Source organism: Uloborus diversus, chromosome 5 (assembly GCF_026930045.1).
Source record: "Uloborus diversus isolate 005 chromosome 5, Udiv.v.3.1, whole genome shotgun sequence".
Taxonomy (NCBI): Eukaryota; Metazoa; Arthropoda; class Arachnida; order Araneae; family Uloboridae; genus Uloborus; species Uloborus diversus.
In genome coordinates, this window is record NC_072735.1 from 145,662,718 (window position 1) to 145,685,647 (window position 22,930).

The 22,930-nt window shown below is 31.5% G+C and overlaps 1 protein-coding gene across 1 annotated transcript in view; it reads left to right on the top strand.

The window, feature by feature from the left end:
• Positions 1-20,627, top strand: part of LOC129222861 (heat shock protein 60A-like) — a 28,878-nt gene extending 8,251 nt beyond the window's left edge. Inside the window, 12 exon segments of the mRNA XM_054857418.1 lie at positions 7,755-8,007; positions 9,334-9,416; positions 12,054-12,149; positions 12,305-12,398; positions 12,513-12,681; positions 13,976-14,183; positions 14,657-14,794; positions 14,935-14,970; positions 14,972-15,110; positions 18,837-19,015; positions 20,292-20,389; positions 20,391-20,627. Of these exon segments, the coding sequence (XP_054713393.1) occupies positions 7,755-8,007; positions 9,334-9,416; positions 12,054-12,149; positions 12,305-12,398; positions 12,513-12,681; positions 13,976-14,183; positions 14,657-14,794; positions 14,935-14,970; positions 14,972-15,110; positions 18,837-19,015; positions 20,292-20,389; positions 20,391-20,451 (1,554 nt within the window). The 3' untranslated portion in view covers positions 20,452-20,627.
• Positions 20,628-22,930: the final 2,303 nt, after the last annotated feature.

Genomic DNA, 22,930 nt, shown 5'->3' on the forward strand with positions numbered 1-22,930 from the left:
CAGTAGTGCCCAACATACGGCCCGCAAAACTAATCCATGTGACCCACTGCTACGTTCAATGTCAGGAATCAAGCATGTTCTGGAATTTCTGTTTCTATTAATTTATATGCATTTAAAAATGTGCAAATAAGTAAACAAAACAAGTATACTTTTGAATCAGAAGATTGATTCATTACTAAAGGGTTTTTTCAAAAAAGATCTGATTTAGAAAAACATAAAAAACTAAACTATGTGGCTTTACTTTAAAGAATCAAAATACTGTCAGGTAACGTGGATGATTAAATGCACTGTTGACACTAAAAGGCAACTTTTGAAGCAAATTTATTGAAACTTAGTGATGACTCATTCAACCTTTGTCCCATTCAATATCATTCTGCCTGTTTATAAATAAAATATGTGACATTTAAGCATCATCAAATTTGTTTCACTGCATTTTTACTTTACTTAAATTTATATGATGAAGAAGAATAAGAATAGTTTTTTTTAGGTGTACACTTATATTTTTCCCATTACGAGTAAGTGCTTCAATGAGGCTGTGGCATTCATGTAGACGTTTCGCTAATGCTCATTTCCAAAAATTATCGAGTTTGAGATTAAATAGTGCTATTCTTTTCGAGTAAAGAGGTCATGAAAATTTTCACTGAAGTCATGAAAAAGTCTTGGAAAAGTCATGGAATTTTTTTATCCAAATAGAGTATGAACCCTGAACTTATCGCCACTTAGCATCTGGCGGGTGCGATGTTTAACTGTTATTTTGGGAGAAAGTGATATGGGTTTGATTTTTCGATGCTAAAAAGGATAATTAATTTTAAATAAACTCTTATTTATTCTTTAGATGCCTACATTTTGAAAAGCGCAATATTTTTACATTCGATATGGAATCATACTTTATACTTTTTTCAAGCTAACTTCGCTTTATTAGGATGAAAATAAATGAAAAGTCTTTATTTTTGTAACAACACTTATTTTAAGTTTTTAAAGAGGAATTCCATTTTCTTTTACGAGTCAAAAAATTAAATGCTGAATCGATGGTTTATTATTTATTTATTTATTTTGATTCAACTGTGCCCAGGCATTAATGAAATGTTTATCATAGGACTCTAAAGTGCAATTCTAAAATAATTTTATCAGAAATATTTATTTTACAAGCCGTTTTTATACTTTTGATGCTTTCATTTTGAGGTTTGTGATGTCTTTGCATCCGCTGTAGGAATCCGATTTTTCGAATTTTTGATGATTATTACGCTTTGTTAAGAGGTAAACAATTGAAATATCTTCCTATTTTTGTTAAAATCACGGAATTTATAAGTTTTAAACGAAATTCTGTGCTTTTTAAGAGTGTCTTGAGTCAAAAAGTTGAATGCTGAACCCTATTCTGAATTTTGTGTTACTTATTTATATTTTTGTTACAATTATTTTAAATACTGTACAGAAATATATCTAGTATAATTTAACATAATGCAGAATGGTAGATAAATATTGATACTTGAAAGAGCGATGCCCCCCCGCCAAATATCAGAAAAAAATCCAGAATGATTTTCTCGTCATAGAAAAGGAAAACACTCAACTTTAAGTTTAATTGATGCAGTTTGTGCCATCTCTAAATTCTAAAATTTCGTTTTAACAATTTTTTTTTTGCGAAATTTTTCGATTTTTCACAAAATTAATTCATTTTTCACAAAATTATTTGATTTTTCACAAAAAACGGACCCTGTGAAAAATCCTGGACAGACCCCTGTCATTATTGACTGGAAAAAAAATATTTTTACATTTTTACAAAGAAAAAATTACTAAAAAAGGAAGTTCAAATTTATAAGGTGACTTGAGCCTTGAGCCCCCACTTGCCCCCCCCCTCCCTATATTGTCGCCCAGATTTAGATAAAATGAAAAGCTTTCTGCGAACACAAATCTTAACTGGAAAATTTTCTGCAAATAATTATTTTGCCTAACTCGCCCTTGAGTAAAAAATTAAATTTATATTCAAATAAGAAAGAGACAAAAAAAAAGTGCTTTAGATCATTTAATTTTTTTTATAATAACATATAGTTTGCTTATTTTTCACCAACTGAAGAAAACTGCCAAAGCCATTATTTTTTTTACACGTGTGCTTTAAAAGGCTTTTTGAGAAAGGCTTTTGCAGAAACAAACTCTGGGATTTTCTTAAAAATTCCCTTAAAAAAAATTTTTTTTTTAAATTAACGTTAGCAATTTGAAAAAAAAATTCTGCAGAGCCAAAAAAAAAAAATTCTGCAGGACTGTTGTCGCCCATGAATCACGTTAATGCAGATATTCGCCTCTCAGTCACATGACATTCGGTTTCAGAATGACTAACCATTTCCTAGAACTGGAACCTATTTCGGCGGGGCTTCGAAAATTGCTTCTTCTAGCCTTTCCATTGGCGGAGTCCATTTGGTGTGTAGAACTGGATGCTGGGAATCCCGGGGTCGAGTTAGGCTCCAACGTAGACTTTGCCCAACATCTCGCCGCCCCCTGGGTCGACATTTGCATTTCGAATCATCTTTCATGCCGTCACACCTTCCCATTTTGAAAATCAAATCAAGCGCCTGTCGATGCATTGCAAAAATTGATCCCCACTGAATTTTTCTTCAAATCTTCTCTAACCAAATCTCTAAACCAAATGTTTTTAAACCATATGTTTTTTTTTACAGGGGTCTGGCCAGAGGAAATTTGGGTCCGTTAACTAACCCTTCACAAAAATCCGATCAACCAGAACGGACCTTTCACAAAATCCCGACCAACCAAAATGGACCTTTCACAAAATCCAGACCAACCAAAACGGATCCTTCACAAAATTCTGATAAACAAAAACGGAACTTTCACAAATTGTTTATTGGAAGAGCAAATCTCAAATCAAAATAACGCAGCATATTTCTCACGATAATGTTTGGAACCTTTTTTAAAGTTAAATTAGAGGTATCAACTTATACAAAATCTGCTAATTTTGCAAAAGAAAAAAAAAGGCGCTCTTGCGATTCTCCTGCAAGCAAGCGATTCTCCTGCAAGCAAGCGATGCTCCTGCAAGCAAGCAAGCGATAAATAACTACTAAGGCCAAATAAATATAATGCTTGTTGTTGGTTTCTATGAAAGAAATTAACAGCTGAAAGTCAGTTTGGGTCATAATTTTTACTTGTTTGATTATGCAGTGGTGGTGTTGCAAACTTCTCTGAAAAAGTTAGTGGTAAGCACTTTTCTCCCGCATGATTTAATAAACAATAATATACAGCGAAATGAACTTAGAACTGCTAAGGATAGTAGGAATGGGAGGGGGGAATGTGATCGCTTCAGATAGGGTTTTTTTAAGCTAACTTCGCTTTATTAGGATGCAAAACACTCAACGTTAAGTGTCAATGATGCAGTTTGCGCCATCTCGAAATTAAAAATTTCGTTTTTACAAAAAAATAATTTTTTTTTTTTTTTGCAAAATTTGATTTTTCACAAAATTAATTGATTTTTCACAAAATTAATTGATTTTTCACAAAATTAATTGATTTTTCATAAAATTAATTGATTTTTCACAAAAATAATTGATTTTTCACAAAAGACGGACCCTGTGAAAAATCCTGGACAGACCCCTGTTTTAAAACTTTGTTGTTTCCCTCAATTTCATCAAACCTGAACTTGATTAACATTAGACCGCCGAGGAACTATGCTGTTTTAAACAAAAAAGACTTTTCCTTATCGGTACAGGCAGGGGCGTGCACAGAAATTTTGGACCCCATCACAAATGACTTTTCTGGGTCCCTCTCCATATTGTTTACCCCCATATTTCAGTTAGTTACAAAAATATTGGGTCCCTTTCAGGCTCCGGCCCGGGCCAACAGGTGTACCTCCCCCCTCCCTATGCACGCCCCTGGGTACAGGTGTCTCCCAGTATTTATGGAGCATTGTGCAAAGAAAAAACAAATCCGACGATTTCAGAACCTTCTCTTTTTTTGAAGCCTGCTAATTAATATAACCTTAATTTCAAATTGAACTGGCGGCATCGTGAAATAGTAAATCCAGAATATTGGTCAAACTTCAGAAATCATACACAGTTATAATGTATATTATTAAAGAACATAAATTAAATCTTGGAGGAGGGGTGTTCTGTATTCAATTCCCCCTCAATTGAACATTAGATATATTTAAAAATTAGAATATTGAATAAAGAACTTTATATTTTAGTGCCTAAATAAAGTTATTTATTAGTAAATAAAATATTAAGGTAATTGATTCAACTATTAAAGTAGCAAAATATATTTAATTTACTGCTTTGTTATGCAGTAATAAATACATTAGTAACACCTATGATAAAAAATTAGCATGCCGCGCAGCGTTGAAAATTAATCATCCATGTGCCGCGAGAATTAAATATCGTTCAAGAGAAAGCCAAAAGCTTAGGCGGGAAAATAAACCGATCACAGCAACAGGGGCGGCAAATAGGGGGGTCAAGAGGGGGCGGTTGCACCCCCAAATTTTTTGAGCAGAATGATAGAAAATGGGTGAATTCAATTTATGTAAGTCGGAAATAAATGTTCACTGAAGGAAATCTCGCTGGTTCTAAGCAACTATTTGATGAAACTCGACACATTCTCAGACTAGAAGAAGTGTTTTTCGTTATTTGGATGATGACTTAGAAATTCATGAAGTATTTTCGGCTTTTTCAGAACATAGAAAACTGATAGAAAACCATGGTTAATTTTAACTGAAGACGACATTGCCTTATATAGGCTAAATATTTCACACTTGTGTGCCCAGTGTTACGATGGTATGTTCAATACGAGAGGCTCGTGAAAAGTGGTGTGGCAGCATGGTTTTCACAAGAAAATTCCTTGATATTTTACATTCACTTTTACGCTCATTTTTTAAGTGTATATTTATTTAATGAGTGTTCATTGCTTTCTTCTGCTAGAAACAAGTTTCAGCTGCTCAATACACTATAATGCTTTCATAGAAACTTCTTCAAAATGCATGTGATTATTAAAAAAAAGACATATTAACCAAATACCTTTTATGGGACTTTCTAATTATGCAATCGTGGAGTGACACAAGATATTCTTCAAGAGTTAAAATGACAAAACCATTTCTCTAACTTCAAAACAGTGATTTGACGACGGGAAGAATTATTGCAAAACTATTCTTTCAATGGTGAAAAAGCTCATGCCCTTTAGCATGTATGACTTTGTTTGAATTTTTATCCAATTTGTTTGCATCGGGAAAAGGTTTTTGAAAAATGCTTTACTCTATCAAAATCTATGTCTTCAATCCACTACTCGACTATTCAAACCACAGTTCAATCTGCAATTGATCTGTGTGTACATTTCAATCAATCATGAAATTTTTCAAAAAAAAAAAAAAATTCTTCCTCCTAGACAATTTTAAAGAGGTGCAAAAAAAATCCACATGATGATGTGAACATTCATTTTTGAATATTTTGTATGAAGTAATAGATTCAGTTTCGAATGAAATTAACACAAAATTTGATGGTAATTATTTTTCTGTATGGTTGGCTGGGATTATGGTTATTTGGATTGGATTTTGAAAACGAGAAATAAAATGTTTCAACTGTGAGTAAAATTTTTAGCATGAGGAAAGAACAATTACAAGCAATATACCGACAGAATGGTTTTCACATCTAGAGACTGCAGTCCTTATTATGGGCTCATCAGTCTGGAATAGTGAATAACAGAGCTGAAGGCAGATATCTCATTGAAGCTGCGAGCACCAACATGACTAGATTATTCAATGATGAAAAGTTTAAGCCCCTCACAGTTTTTGAAGTAGCATGGGTGATTTTGAAGAGCAAGATATAAAAAGTGTTTTTATACATAACTTTGTTACTTCAATTATTTTTTAACTATTACAATCCGTTTAGCTAGTAGAGACTTACAAGCAATATGCCGACAGAATGGTTTTCGCATCCAGAGACTGCAGTCCTTATTATGGGCTCATCAGTCTGGAATAGTGAATAACAGAGCTGGAGGCAGATATCTCATTGAAGCTGCGAGCACCAACATGACTAGATTATTCAATGATGAAAAGTTTAAGCCCTTCACAGTTTTTGAAGTAGCATGGGTGATTTTGAAGAGCAAGATATAAAAAGTGTTTTTATACGTAACTTTGTTACTTCAATTATTTTTTAACTATTACAATCGGTTTAGCTAGTAGAGAAAGATTTTTTTTTTGTGTGTGTCTCAGGAGGTTAGAGAAATATTTTCGAAGCACAAAGGGGAAAAAAATACCTTTTCTATTTAGCTGAACTGGCAAAACAGCATGACATTGGGCACTGATAGATTAGTAACACGATTCCCCGCTCTTCCGAATTCCAAAAATCATGCATTATAACTTTTCCAAAAGTTATAAAAACTTAAGTAGCGAGATGTTTTGTATGATAACTTTTTAGTCAATGAATCAAAATTTTGTTTCTAAACACTAATTTTATTCATACTAAACCGATTTTATGACAACTTTTTGTTAGCTAATGTGTGTTTGGTTTCGCTTTGGGTTATACATATTTAAAAAACTCGACCCCCCCCCCCAAATGAAATGGTGAAAGGCCCCCCTGCACAGCAACACCACGTGACCATGACGTATGAAATTTAAAGTTTCTTGGATTTCTCCGGGACCTCTTATCAGATCCAGACCAAATTACTATAGGACCATCTGGGAAGTATACCCTTCCGAACAAAAAAAAAATCAAATTGATCCGGTAGTGTTGGAACACGAAACACACATAAAAAGCCGCAATACGAAATCATAACATCCTTTTTTGAAGTCGCTTAAAAATATGTGTTGATCTTTTGATTTTTAAAGCTGTGTAATGTACATCAAGAACACATGATTTTAACACGTGTGTAAGAACACGATTTTAATTTTCCATTTGAATTATTTATTTATCGTGGATAGCTATAATTATGAGGAAATTAATTCATAAGAATTTATTCTTGGTTATTTGTAATTGATAATGTCTGAACTATCACAGTAAATCATTTCTTTGAATATTTATACCAAGGCCGAGGTATTGTAATTTTTCAATAGTTCAAGGTTTTCAAACAATATTCCTCTATGGAAAGCTCTGCATATGTGGAAATGCAATATGAGATTTTACTCTTAGTTATTTAATTATAAAGAAATTAGGTATAAATATCAATATTAAACATTCTTTAATTCATAAAATCTTCATGACTTTTTTAAAATTTGTTTTTCTCACAAATTGTATTTAAACCAAAAACAACTGGTTTAAACCAAAAAAAAACCGGTTAATTAGGTTTAAAAAAAAATTTTTTTACCAACCCTGGGGGGGGGGGGGAATTTAATTGTTGGGGCGGGGAGAGAGGGTGCACTTAAGTCCATGTACGCTACTGTCTCTTATGTTTCTAATTCAATGATCATGGTTGTCACATTTCAGTACTGAGAACAGAATTTTGTTATTAAAAATATTTGCCAACACTTGGTATTTTTGTTTGGATATGTTTAATTGAAGGACCCATGTCCTTTCGCCGGATGAAGGACCATTAAATCTTGTGAAAGACTGAATTCTACCTTCAATACTGAAGAGTGGCACCCACGACAATGATACCATTCAGCTATGGGTATCTGTTCAGCCATCCACTTAAAACATCCACTTGTTGAAATCATTCAACTTCTATTAAGGTAATATGTATTTTAGAATAATTGCAATCTGATATGTAATAAGATACTTATTTTTGTATTTATTATTCATTATTTCTTACTTTCAATCAATTATTTTCAGGGCCGCAATGTTATTATTGAACAATCTTGGGGCTCTCCAAAGATAACAAAAGATGGTGTCACAGTTGCAAAAGCAATTGAACTTAAAGACAAATTTCAAAATATTGGAGCAAAACTAGTGCAAGATGTTGCTAACAATACCAATGAAGAAGCAGGTGATGGTACCACAACAGCTACTGTATTAGCTCGGTCAATTGCCAAAGAAGGTTTTGAAAAAATTAGTAAAGGAGCAAATCCAATTGAATTTAGAAAAGGTAAATTATGAACAGTGGCAGACACAGGAATTTTTCAAAAAAAGCATCATTTTTATGTCCTATTCCAACACACATCCAAACATATTCTTCTGATTTTATCTATTGTTGGGAGCAAAAAGAATTTTAAAAATGTGTTTTTAATATTTGCTTAGCATTAGTTAATAAAATAAATTTATTAATAACAAGTACTTAAAATACCAGAATGCACAAGAATGAATGTATTTTTCCTCATAATTAAAAATAAAAACAGTGAAGCAAAATCATCATAATAAAATAATTTATGTTCAAACACAGTTCAATTTTTAATGAACTAGTGATACCCGCACAGCTTTGCCCGTAGTATAGAAAATTAAAAGGCTATTTGATTCTCATGTATATTTACAAGTAATGGATAATTTTCTCGCCAATTAGTTATGTTTATTTGCTTGCCCATGTTACGGTTCCACGTTTTGGTAATTTGGTAGTTTAGTCGTCCATGTTTGTGATAGTTTGCTTCGTAAAATTTTCTTAAAATTGGAATAGAAAAAGAACAAAATGGAATTTTCAAAAAATCGCTTCCAGGTGCACAACAGACTCATAGCAGTCTAGGCACTATGAGTGTCACAGAGATCCAGACAGAGACTTTCTGCTTTATTGTTAGTAAAGAAGGGGGGAATTTTATTTTTTCATTTATTGTATCGGAAATTATTAACTTTGCTTGGAATTATTTTACGTATTACATAAATAAGATTATAGTCAATCTCCAACTTACAACCAATGGGAGGGGTCCTCATTCCCTGGACCCTCCCTTTGTGTGTACCACTGGCTATGAATAATATGAATGGAAAAATAATAGCATGCTGCAGTATAGTTTGTTCATCCTTAAAAATGGAAAGGAAAAATATTGATGCAGGTAGACATAACTATGGAACAAACTATTAATTAGGAAACAAGTTGTTTGAAATATTTTTTTATCTTTGTCATTTTTGACTTTTTGTCCATTGCAATTTTATTTGTCAATGCTTTATTTCCCAGTATATCATTTGAGTTAATATTCAATGCAAAATTAGTTTTATCAATCATGGATTTTATTTTTGTTAAGATTAATATTGTATCAAGTATGCAACAATCTGTCATAATAAAGTTCTATGTTAAAAATGCTGTTGTAGAATCGGTTTTGATTCCATCAATATTTCACAAAAAATGTACTTAGAGGATTTTTTTTTAATTTTCAATAATATTCAACAAAATATAGGAAACAGTTTTTTATTTTAAATATCTCCATAATATAGTCTTGTAATTTATACTTAGTATTTTAAAATGTTGCTTGAAATCTGCTTTTTGTAGGTGTCATGTTGGCAGTTGAAAAAGTAGTTGATGAATTAAAAAAACAATCGAAAAATGTTACAACTCCGGAAGAAATTGCACAGGTATATATAATAGTGTCTTAGTTCTGTTTTCATTTTCTTTTCCTTTTTTAGAATGTTTCTTTTACTTGTAAATTGAGATTGAAACTTTGAAATGTTATTTTGGTTAAAGATAAAATATTAAGTTTCCTTTGTTAAGTTAGGATTGTAATCAAAATAAGATTAATCTAGGTCTCTTGCTCTATGTGTATTTTTTGTTCAACTTTGGAATTGGGTGTAAATATCTTATGCTTTTGTAATTGCGTAGTGTGAAGCAACTTAAATACAATTTCTTAGTAATTAAAAGTTTGAAAATGTTTGGTTAAAATATCATGATACTTTGATATTTATTTTTTAAACTACGGTATTTTCAATATACAAATTTTATTGATCATAGTAATGTAACAATTTTAATTCATATTAAAAGTCAAGTGCCTAATTAAACATTAAACTTTGGTCAGAAAAAAGGAAAATGTTTTATGACTGTGCACAGATTAAAGCATTTTTTTTTTAAATTTCTGAATCATATAACTGTTAAAGTTGCTAACAAAAAAAAAAAAAAGAGTTAAACAGTTAAATTGACCTCATTAAATTTGATAAAAATGATAAATGAAATATTAGACATAATGAAAGAAACCTTAATTTTAAGGCTACATATTGTAATAAGAATATAAGAAAATAAAGAGTGATATGAGGATGCATTTACTATTTTGAAGTCTTCAATTTGTGCTTATTGAAATTATTGGATATATATCAAAATATCAATATCAGACATTTTTGATATTTTCAAAAATATATTTTCTTACCCTGTTTTTAAGGGTGTAAAAACAGCATAATTTATAATTTAAAACAACTATGTGGCAAAACATGAGAAGAAATTACCGATGTCTTTTTAATGATCAGGTTCAGTTGTGTAACATTTAAATTACAAACAAAAATATATATATATATATGTTGTCTGTAGGCACACTGTTTAAAAATTAAGGTCTTAATACTCTTCAATTTTTTTTTTCATATCACGGGAAAGTGTTCAAATTTAAATGTTAAAATTAATCATATCCTAAAAGTGCCTATTTTTAGGTCTTATCTGCAAGTGGGAGCATTGGAGAAAACTCCCACCTCCCTAACATCTCAATGTATAGCTGAAAATTATCTTAAAAGCTTCAACATCAAAAGTTCTGCGGACAGCCCCGATTGCATTTTTTGAGGCTTCTATTTCAACAAGTTAACAGGGAAGGATTTGTTAGGCCCCTATCCCACTCCCTTTCCCTAATATAGCAATACAAAATAGCCAACTTGAAATTGCATCTTTAAAAAAAAAGTTTGAAATTGTGTAAAATGAGATGCAAAATCCAGATTGGCAAAATAATTCCAAATATCAAATTCTTATTTTCTTCTGTACCTAATTAATAATTGATGAAAAGTCAGTAACGCTGTTTAAAATAAATGTTTGTTGCCAAGTTGTATACATTCCAATGAAGCATTAAAGAATATAAATGTGTCTCATAATCGGAAATTTTATTACTTAATTGCTTCTAACAGCACTTTAATTGTTTTTTGACATGGTGTTAACTCGCAACACTTAAAGGAGAAAATTACTTTTTCAGGTTTTAGAAAAAGTATATTAACATTCAATTTAGGCCTTGAATTTAGTTATCATTGTAATAGCTGCCAACTTCCGTAACTTGTTCAAGAAACTTCCAATTTTAAATACCTTCTCCCAACCTTCCCAATGAAATAAATGGCTCTCAAACTTTCACCAGCCAAGCAAGATTTCCTAGAAGCAATTTTTCAGTGAATAGGATTTCGAGAAAAAAAATTCTACTGTGAAACTATTGTAATCCCAAAAACGAAACCTTCCTACAACACTATTATGAAAATTGCCCAAACATTTTTGAACCTTTTCAGTTCAATTATTTTTCTTTTGAAACTATTAAATTTCCTAAAATGCATGATAAAACGTTACACATTTTCCAAAAAAGTTCTTTAATTTTTTGCCTGATGCTAGAAATGTTCATTTGGTTTTGAAGCCTCCTCCCCCCCCCCTACTGAATTAAAGAAATTTATGCTTCAATTTTTAAAGTCCCTTTTATGCTCAAACTATTTTCATTAAATTTAATTCAAAACCTCCTGCATGTGTTATCATAAGTCTCATTGATTTCATCTTTTAAATATTGGCAGCTATGCCGTAATATGCATTAAACTTCCAATTATTCACCAAATTGGGTGGCACATGCCATGCCTAATACAAATTGCAGATAAACAAAGGTTCAAATGAGATACAACAAAGATAAAAATTATTATACAGTGAAAATATATGCAGTACAGTAAATATTTTGTATTTTTGTGCAGTAGAACTTAATATCAATTAAATGAGGGCATGTATGATGAAGAAAGCTCAAAAAATAAATAACAAACAACTAGAAGTTGAATTTACAATTTTTGAGGGGGGGGAACAGCTATTTTGTTTCTTGCTATGAAAATACATGTTCCTGATTGTTAAATGACTCACAGATAATAGAGAGTTTACTGTAAATGTTTAATAGGATTTAATTTGTAAACTTTTCTTATGCGTAATCATACTGAAAATATTTCTAGTTATAAATCTTTATAAGAAATTAAGCATATTATTTTAATCTTAAATGAAAATTTTACTTTCAGGTGGCTACAATATCTGCTAATGGAGATAAAACAATTGGCGATTTGATCTCAAGTGCAATGAAGAAAGTTGGCAATGATGGTGTAATTACTGTAAAAGTATGTTCGTACATTGCTTAAAGTTAGGAATTCTAATTTGCATGTGATTTGAACAGATAATTTTAAGAGAACAAAAATGTTAAATTGGTTTATAGTGTGTAAAAGAATTTATAGTTTTGGACCTTTCAGAAAATAAAACATATAACTATTTTCAGGATGGAAAAACTCTTAATGATGAACTGGAAGTTATTGAGGGAATGAAATTTGATCGTGGTTATATATCTCCATACTTCATCAACACTGCCAAAGGTAAACTGGGATATTTTGTTTGCAAGTTTTATGCCTATTAGCACAAACACTGAAATTATGTAATGCATATGCTGTTTGAATCAAAGAATTACAATGCTTTTATTTATTGTACAGGTGCAAAAATTGAGTACCAAGATGCTTTAGTGTTATTCAGCGAGAAGAAAATATCTAATGTTCAGTCTATTATACCTGCCCTTGAATTAGCCAATTCAAAGCGAAAACCTCTGATAATTATTGCTGAAGATGTTGATGGAGAAGCTTTAAGCACTATGGTGTTAAATAGGTTAGTTAAAATTGATCTTAATTTTATTGTCATTAAGTAAATTCCAATAGATAATAAGAGTAATTTGCCATGATAATCACCCAGAAACAAGTTTTACTTTTTCACACAATCTCTAACAATATTGGTGTCCTGTGCCAGCATTTTATCTGTGCCCTAGTTTCAGCTGCGTAAAAATCTTTAAGTTGCTGTGTCATCCACAGTAGGACATATTGCAAAATGTCGTCATCTGCAAATTGTTTGCCTCAAAGATGTTTCAGTGGGTCAAACAGATGGCAATCGCTTCGGGCCTAGTCTAGTCTGTAACATAGAGGCTATCTTTCATTCTCAAGAAAAAATATGTATTATGTTGGTTTTAGGCTTGAGTACTAATCGGCAATTTGATTTTTATTATTTTAAGTAGTTTATTTTATAGTACCATTAGGAAAATATCTGAAAAAGAAACATCAAACACCATGTTTTCTTCAGAACCTACTATATATACTCGCATATAAGTCCACCCCTCTACCTTTCAAAGAAAAATTGGGGGGGGGGGGGGGCTTAAAAACCCCTGTGTAAGTCGAGCTCATACTTTACTTTCTGAAAAAATAAAGATGTTTTATCTCTAATTTTAAATGCATAAACTTTATATAAAAGAGGGAAATGAAATGTAGCAAGCATTTTTATGTTAAACGTCCGGTTTTTATTCTTTTGCACCAAAAGGGTTCATTTCTGCTTTCACAATTTTTATAAAGGATTTGATTTTGCTGTTACAATTTTGATTGCTTGTTGCATTCATTTTTGGATTATTATGATAAAATTTTGCGCTTCAGTCATATTGTATAATTTTTTTAAAAAAATGAGCATTAATTTGCGACTATTAAGAAAATTCATAAATACTGCCATCCGCGCACATTTTGTGTAGTTAACCGTTTTGTTATTTAGTCTTTATTTCACAGTCAGATCATGTAAATATTTAGTAGTATGTGAAGTATTTACTTTAGTATCTACTTAAAAGGGTTGGACTAAAGGCGGGGGAAAACATACACGTTTTCAAGTTTTTTCTTCAAGAATTGTTTAGGGAAATTTTCGGAAATTGTGCCTTGGGGGGGGGGGGGGGGGAGATAAGTTGACTCCTAACTTTTAACCCTATTTTTTATGCTAAATTTCTCGTCCTATGCACAAGTATATAAGTTATTTCTTAAATTTAGTTAAAAGCACTTACCATAGTTTTTTGAGCTCATATACAGGTCTAAGTTACAGAACTAGTTATATTCATACAGTAGTCATAAATTAAAATTTTTTTAACTTTCAATAGGTTGAAAGTTGGCTTGCAAGTAGCTGCTGTAAAAGCTCCAGGATTTGGAGACAATAGGAAAAGTACCTTGCATGATATGGCTATTTCTACTGGTGGCATTGTGTTTGGAGATGATGCAGATTTGGTAAAATTGGAAGACGTTCAACCTACTGATCTTGGAGAAGTATCGGAAGTTGTTATAACAAAAGATGACACTCTTTTATTAAAAGTAAGCAGTATTGGTTATTTCTAGTGTTTATCAAGTTAAAAAGGTCAACTCGACACCATCCCCCAATTACCCGATAAATGACAGACCTGACTTGCCTTTTCCATGGTAATGCTAGAGTAAAGGTGTTATTTGTTTTACTTCATTGTACCAAAAAGAAAAAAATCTAGTCAGAGCATCTTACTGTTTCTTTATTCATCTTGAGAACAGAAAATGCATAAATCCAGGACTTATGCCTTTCTGCCCCTAACAAAAATTGTGGCCTATAAATTAAGTGTTTTGTAACAAACTTCCTTGTATATCTTTGTACAACAAACTGTTGTTCAAGGATTCACTTTCCCTTCTACACTAGTCGATTTCTCTACATAAAACCATAGCTAACTCAATTTTGCCAAAAAAAAAAAAAACTCACGCTATTTCTGAAATAATATATTCACATATATTATGTGTATCAAAAAATAGTTATTTTTTTTTAGGGTAAAGGAAATAAGCAAGATATTGATAGAAGAGTATCCCAAATAAAAGACGAAATTGAACAAACTACATCTTCATATGAAAAAGAGAAACTGCAAGAAAGGCTTGCTAGGTTATCAAATGGAGTAGCACTTTTAAAGGTAAGTTTTTGAAATTTTTGCTTAAATAATACCCATGCAAGCTCAGCGTAAAATCGTTATTTTAAATTTGCTGTAGTAAACTAATTGGCTTTAACATTGGTTTTTTTAAATTTCATTATATGCATAATTCATTGATGCAGGTTGGAGGTTCCAGTGAAGTGGAAGTAAATGAAAAGAAAAGATAGGGTGAATGATGCTTTAAATGCAACTCGTGCTGCTGTTGAGGAAGGTATAGTTGCAGGAGGTGGTACTGCTCTTTTAAGATGCCTACCAGCTTTAGATGATTTAAAATATGAAAATGAAGATCAAAAAATAGGTAATGCATAGAATTTATTTGGTTTTTGAAAGTATTTTGCTTTGCTCTATTTAATAGCAATATTTTTCAAATTAAAACTAATTTATAATTATGTGTCAGTTTTTGAAAGTGTTTCAATTTTTGATGTACTTCTAATAATATAAAAGTATTTTGATCAAATAGAAAGCTTAATGTAATAGGGGGTTGGGTTGGATGTCTCTGATTATGGGCCAGCATTGCAGTATTATGGTACTATCTTCTGTTATATGATTGTCACTCCAGTAATTTTCCCTCGTCCATTATACCCCTTTTCAATCCGCTTAAAGAAAAGTTTCCTTTGGTAATGACCTTAATTTTTTGGAAAAGATGTTTGTTTTTGCACTGCTAGCAGATGGGAGATTTGTTTTGGTCTTGCTTTCAAATTAGGGTGGCTTCTGTGGCTGTTCCCCCACCCCCTCCAAAACTTTCTTGATAAGTACGATTAACTAGATTATTGGTTTCCAGCAAAAAACTGTGAAAATCGCAAAAAAGTGGAAAAAAAACTTTTATCCTTCCCGTTTTGGTCATTTCTTGAGTATTTCAAGACTGTTTCCTTCATTTGAAATTTTCTCACAAAATCTCAAAAATTATTCAGTTTTTGAATAGCAGAAATACAATGTTTTTAAAACTTGTAATCATGTATCTGTAAAATAAAGGCTCATACCTAATTCCATGCTTCCTTAAGAGTTTGTTTAAAACTTTGTTATGTTTTTACTTTTCTCCTGAAAAAAAAATTCAATTCATAATTTCGCCTGATCTATTTGTGCTGTATTTCCTTTTGGTATCTGTATTGGATATATGTACCTATTTATATTTGGATGCAGGGGTCTGTCCAGGATTTTTCACAGGGTCCATTTTTTGTGAATCAATTATTTTTGTGAAAAATCAAATTTTGCAAAAAAAAATTGTAAAAACGAAATTTTTGAATTTTGAGGTGGCGCAAACTGCATCATTGACACTTAATGTTGAGTGTTTTCCCTCTTTTCTGTTGAGAATATCATTCTTGAGTGTGTTTCGAGTATTGGAGTACGGGAGGGCGGCATTACACTCTGGGATCATGTATCAATATTTATTTACCATTCTACATTATGTTAAATTATACTAGAAATGTTATATGTATAGTATTTAAAATAATTGTAATACAGAAATTCAGGCAGAGTTTCAGCATTTAACTTTTTGAACCAAGACATTGTTAAAAAGCATAGAATTTCGTTTTAAAACTTATAAACTCCATGATTTTTACAAAAATAAAAAATATTTTAATTGTTTACTTCTTAACAAAGCGTACTAAACATCGAAAAATCAGATTCCCATAGCAGATGCAAAGAGGATGCAAAGACATCACAAATCTCAAAATGAAAGCATCAAAAGTATAAAAACGGCTTGTAAAATAAATATTTCTGATAAAATTATTTTAGAATTGCACTTTAGAGTCCTATGATAAACATTTCATTAATGCCTGGGCACAGTTGAATCAAAAATAAATAAATAAATAATAAACCATCGATTCAGCAATTTAATTTTTTGACTCGTAAAAGAAAATGGAATTCCTCTTTAAAAACTTAAAATAAGTGTTGTTACAAAAATAGACTTCCATTTATTTTCATCCTAATAAAGCGAAGTTAGCTTGAAAAAAGTATAAAGTATGATTCCATATCGAATGTAAAAATATTGCGCTTTTCAAAATGTAGGCATCTAAAGAATAAATAAATAAGAGTTTATTTAAAATTAATTATCCTTTTTAGCATCGAAAAATCAAACCCATATCACTTTCTCCCCAAAATAACAGTTAAACATCTCACCCACCAGATGCTAAGCGGCGATAAGTTTAAAGTTGGTAACCCTATCTAAAGCGATCACATTCATCCCCCCCCCCCCCCCCATCCCTACTATCCTTTGCAGTCCTAAGTTCATTTCGCTGTATGTTATTGTTTGATAAAACGATAAATCCTCACATATTTTCGTGGACCGTGTGAGTTACGTACAGTATAATATACAGCTTGTGTAAAATACAAAGGGACCAATTTGTGTGCAATATAATCTGTGTACTATATGCTAGAGGAGGGACGAGAGAGGAGACGCCAAATAATAGTATTCTGAATCATGAGCAGGGAGGAAAAGTGCTTACGATTCACTTTTTCAGAGAAGTTTGCAACAACACCGTTGCATTAAAACAAAAAAGCAAAATTATAAACCAAACTGACTTTCAGCTGTTAATTTCTTTCATAGAATCCAACAACAAGCCATTTATTAGGCCTTAGTAGTTATTTATCGCTTGCAGGAGCATCACAAGAGCGCCTTTTTTTTTTTCTTTAGCAAAATTAGCAGATTTTGTATAAGTTGATAACTCTAATGTAACTTTAAAAAAGGTTCCAAACATGCTGCGTTATTTTGATTTGAGATTTTCTCTTCCAATAAACAATTTGTGAAAGATCGGTTTTTGTTTATCAGAGTTTTGTGAAAGGTCCGTTTTGGTTGCTCGGGATTTTGTGAATGGTCCGTTTTGGTTGATTAGATTTTTGTGAAGGGTCTGTTAACGGATCCAAATTTCCTCTGGCCAGACCCCTGGGACGCCTCACTTGCCTAATCGACGAACTCCATTAAACAAAAAGTCGAGAAAAGTTATGAAGAAGATAGTGTTATCCATAGGAGTGAATAGGCCTCTTGTGTTACATTTTCTGCCATCATATGGTCAGAAATGTACTGAACCAAAACTTCAATATAAATTCATATGCTAAGCATTGATTAAGCATTTAAAGCAGAAATATATTTTTTTTAAAGTGGAGTTAATTGATTTGGCAACTGAGGCATCTATTTATCATGATCAGCTTTGTGCTGCCTATCATGGAAATATTCTTCTTTTGATTTAACTCTCACATGTTTAATAACTATAGTTGGGAAAAACCTAACCTGTCAGCACTGTGAAGGCTATGCCTGATCTTAATTATAGCATTACGATACTGCCAGGTTAGTTTTGCTTCTACTATGATAATGGAGTTGGATTGCTGCCAAGAATATTGTTTTCATTATAAATGTACTCATAGCAGTTTTAATTTTATCTCTGATATTTTCCTGCCATTTTCTTTCATTTCAACTTTTTTGTAACAGTTAGACACAAAAATCAAAAATGCTTACTTTTATTTTCCGAGGTTTTTAGATTGATGTCTTTTGTTAACTGTATGATAAAAGAGCAGCTTCTGGGTTTGTAGGGGGGTCTAAGGGCAATTTTTAGGCACAAATAGGGGTCTGCCGCAAATCTTTCAGAGTAAGCTCCCAAAATGCAGATTTAGGTTACATTTTGGGGTGGGGGGAGGTGTTCCCAACTCGAGATCCACATTTGGTACGATAGTGTGGCAATTTGTTTTCTTATGTCAGTAATGCACACAAGTAATATACTATCAATTTTTTTAAAATTTATAATTGGAAATTCTTTTCTGGAAGTTTTTTAATGTTCATTTTGTTTTATGAATGACATTAGAAGACAAATTTGGAGCTGCAAAGAATGATTTTACTGCTGATATGATTTTTGCGTAGCTGCAGTTTTGTCCTTTCTGTAAAAGTTGTTTTTCTGTGGTATATTAGTTTGTTAAAATGAAGCTATTTTCTTGATATTTAAATTATCAATGTATTTGCACAACTGTTAAATACGTGGAACCAATTTTCATGTTTAATGTATACATATGAACTTAAAATTTTATGTTTATTTAGGTATTGACATTGTAAGAAGGTCATTGAAAATGCCCTGCACCCAAATAGCAATGAATGCTGGAGTAGACGCTGCTGTTGTTACGCAGAAAGTTTTAGACAACAAAGGAGACTTTGGATATGATGCCATGAAGGGTGAATATGTAAATATGATTGAATCTGGTATCATTGATCCAACCAAGGTAAGCATAAGATATTTCTGTATGGTAAATGAAATCTCACTGCATTGTTTTTTGTCCTATTTGTTTTGTTTTTTCTCTAGTTTCTTATTAATCTTAAACTTAAATAAATTTTAAATGAAAATGTCCCTCAAGCTCTTTTTGATGCTATAGTTTATTACTGTTGGATAGAATATTTGTACAGTAACCCCTTGTTATATTGCTCATTCCAATACATATTCCACTTTTTTCCTTTGTCTCCCGAAAAAATACATTTAAAATATGTTGCTTTAACATTTGACATCACAAAAAAGAAATACTTCTCAGGAAAAGTATTTTTCTTTTTCTAATCGATGAACAAAACTGGCACATTGCCCATAGACTTAACTCATTGCTGTTTTAGTGGCAACTTTAGATTCGTAATGCCACCATCAGAGTTTGAAAATATTCAATATTTTGATATATCTGATATTTTCAATTAGAACAAACTGAAGTCTTTATAATATGCATCTTCAATTCACTCTTTATTCTCTTATATTATTATTACAATATGTGGACTTGAAATTTAAGGTTTCTTTCATTATTTATGCCTAATATTTCATAACATTTTTATCAATTTTAATGGTGTTAATTTAACCACTGTTTTACTCATTTTTCTTGACACCTAGTTTTTCACAGTTGCAGTGGCGTTCCCATCAATTTTTTTAGAGGGTATACTCCCAGTAATCCATTACACACAACTTGTGTATGTGATCATATATAGTATGTCATAATAAGAAAAATTATGAAGTTTGAGGGTATACGCTATATGTCTAAAAAATGTTTGAGAGTATACGGCGTATAGGGAGACCCCTATTGGAACATTACTGTTCAGTTGTATGATTCAGAAATAATAGATACGCATTAGTTGGTGCACAGTCATAAGACATTTCCTTTTTTTTTCTGACCAATGTTTATTATTTAACTAGCCACTTTTAACATGAATTAATTGTTACATTACTAATAATTTTATGAGTATAAAATAGAAAAGGAATATTATATTACTTTGTTATACTAATGATGTAATAATACATCATTAAAATATAGTACAATAACCTTTTGGTTATTTTTAATAATAAATGAACAATATTACTATTTAAGACTTCCATTATATTCCATTTTTATGTTGTCTCCCGACAAGCACAATATATTGAGGATTTACTTTTGGTTGATATTTTGGTTGATATTAAAATATCAACCAAAATTTAAATTATTCAGCCAATTTTTTTTCTCAGTTAGCTTATTCTTTTTCCCCTTTTAGGTTGTAAGAACTGCTCTTATGGATGCTGCTGGTGTTGCATCGTTACTAACTACAGCAGAATGTGTCATTGTAGAGATACCAAAAGAAGAAAAAATGCCCCATGGGAGGAGGCATGGGTGGTATGGGAGGAATGGGTGGCATGGGAGGTTATGACATGTAAAACTAAACTTTTGTAGTGTTTGTGAAAGTTCAGTGAAGTCTGGGACTTAAAAAAAAAGAGTGCAAGCGGCAAAGGCAAAATGCATTTTAAATCATGCCATTCCGTCATTGTTCTATCAGTCATATTTTGTCAATTCATTTGTAGAATCATGTATTATAATAAATAGTTTTTTTATGTAGAAATTGAGTTATTTAATATTCTGTCTTCATTTACTTCTTCACTACTTACAAGACAGAGGTGTTCAATTATGAAGCATTATTTTCAATGCTTTTATCTTAAAAGTTTTTTTCTTTTGAAAACTGCTTCAAATGTTGAATTTTTAAACTTAATTTTACTTTTTAAATGTTTTAGATTAAACGTTCATTATTATCTTGCATTTAGAAAAAAGCAGAAGTAAAAAACTGCAGTATCTAAAAAAAAGTTTTTTTTTTTTGTTGATAGAAACTAGTTTTTGATTCTCTATGAACGCTAGTAAAATGTTGAAAATATGACGTATTTCGTGTTTTATTTTCAGCGGAAACCATAAAATAGTTGACCAAAAATGCAAGATTTTTTTTTTTTTTAATTTCAGATACCACGGTTTATTTTCCCAGGGCAGATTACAATCTAAAATGTTGAATGAATGGGAGTTTTTTTTTTAACTGAAGCAATAATAAGTAGATGCCAAATTTTGATTCCCCCCCCCTCCTAATTCATTAAGTTAATGTAGTTAAAGCTTTCTTATTTTTTGTTATAGCTTATAGCTCTAAGTGCGCCCCCTGCAATAAAAACTAAGGTTTTCTAAACAATTATGTACAATCATTTGTTGATGAAACGTAACTTCCGTATAAATTTTTTTATGTATGCTTTGTAAAGCATACTTAATGTTAAGTCTTTTATTTGTTTAGTTTGTGATGTTACTTTAGAATAAAGTCGTCTTAAAAGTAAAATGTAAAAAATGTCATTAAGGACAACCCTTGTTTATCGCAGTTAGTTCATTCCCGTCTTACTGCAATAAGTGAATTTCTGCAAATTAGGATTCTTCTAATATTTTCCTATTTTGACCGTGGACGACATTTTAAATGTGATCAACATAATTACACCCTTTAGTTTACCTTTGCTCGTATTGTCCCAACATATTGCTCATATTATCAGGGATTGTAACATATTACATTGTAATCATTATAAATTAAAGCACACTAACTTATGGATGTTTGAAATTAGTTTGAATGATGGTATCTCCACCACTTTGCTACTGTATTCCTTCCCTTGAAATCTTAAACCTAAAACCCTTTCATGTTTGAAAAGCAACCAAGTAGTTTACCATCTGCAGACGAGTTCAAAATGAGTAATTGCTGTTTAAAGTTTTGAGCATCCGTGTATTTGATTCAGATAAAACATTTTCAGAATTTGTTTAAAAATATTTCTTATTGACAAATGACCATAAAACATAGTATTTAGGTAAATTATGTGACAAAGAACTACCTAGTGGTCCCAATTGAATTTTCATAAAAAGTGCAGACACAACTTTTGTGCTTAGCATGACAGTATACCCCGATATAAACTTCCTAGCCCTCAGTCAAGAATCACTTCATACTTTTAACCGTTAAACACTATCTTGAGCGTCCCCCCCCCCCCTCCCCCCAACAGGAACTACAATAGCTGCTCAAAGGAACTGGCTTTACTTAAAAGAATACTAGCTGACCCATCCACGCGTTGCTGTGGCAAAGAAGTTGGATTAAAATAAAATTTTACTCATTATTTTGATAGAATCAAATAAATATTTTTAATAGAGTTTAAAATAGTATAGCCGATTTTAAAACATATGAGATTGATAATGGGCGTGATTCAATGTACAAACGATTCATAAATGTTCCTGGAAAATTATGGGCAGCTGATGAGGCCAATTTTTGCCAGGAACATGTCATGCCAAAACCCGGAAAGTTTTCCTATAAAAGTTAATAACCATCCTGAAATTATCTCGGAAACCTCTTTAAAAATTCGAAGATCTTCCCGTTTGAAGTTAGTCGTGTTTCTGGAACTTTAGTGTAAACTTAGGAAGGAATAAAAAAAAAAGCTTAGCACCTTTCTGATTTATTAAGGAACTTCTATAAGCAGTAATGCAAACATAGCCAAAGCTTAGCCAGAACTGCAAGCAAGTATAGAAAATTTTTACTCAGTAACGTTTCGGATTTTTTTTTTTTTTTTTTTTTTTTACAGTGCAGGCTGAAGAAAGTACAGGGTGGCGACAGATCAGGGAAAAGTCAGGGAACTTTATTAATCAGGGAGAAGTCAGGGAAATATCAGGGAATTTTGAAAAAATAACAAAAAATCAGGGAAAATTGATTTTATGAAGGAAATTTTTTTTTTTTGCTTTACGAAATTAAATATTCTAACTCCCTACGTATTTTCCGCCAATTATCTGTTCAAAAAAAAAAGTAAAATTAATAAGGTGCGATTATACACTGCCGCATATTTGTGCATCTTTTTTCCTCAACGT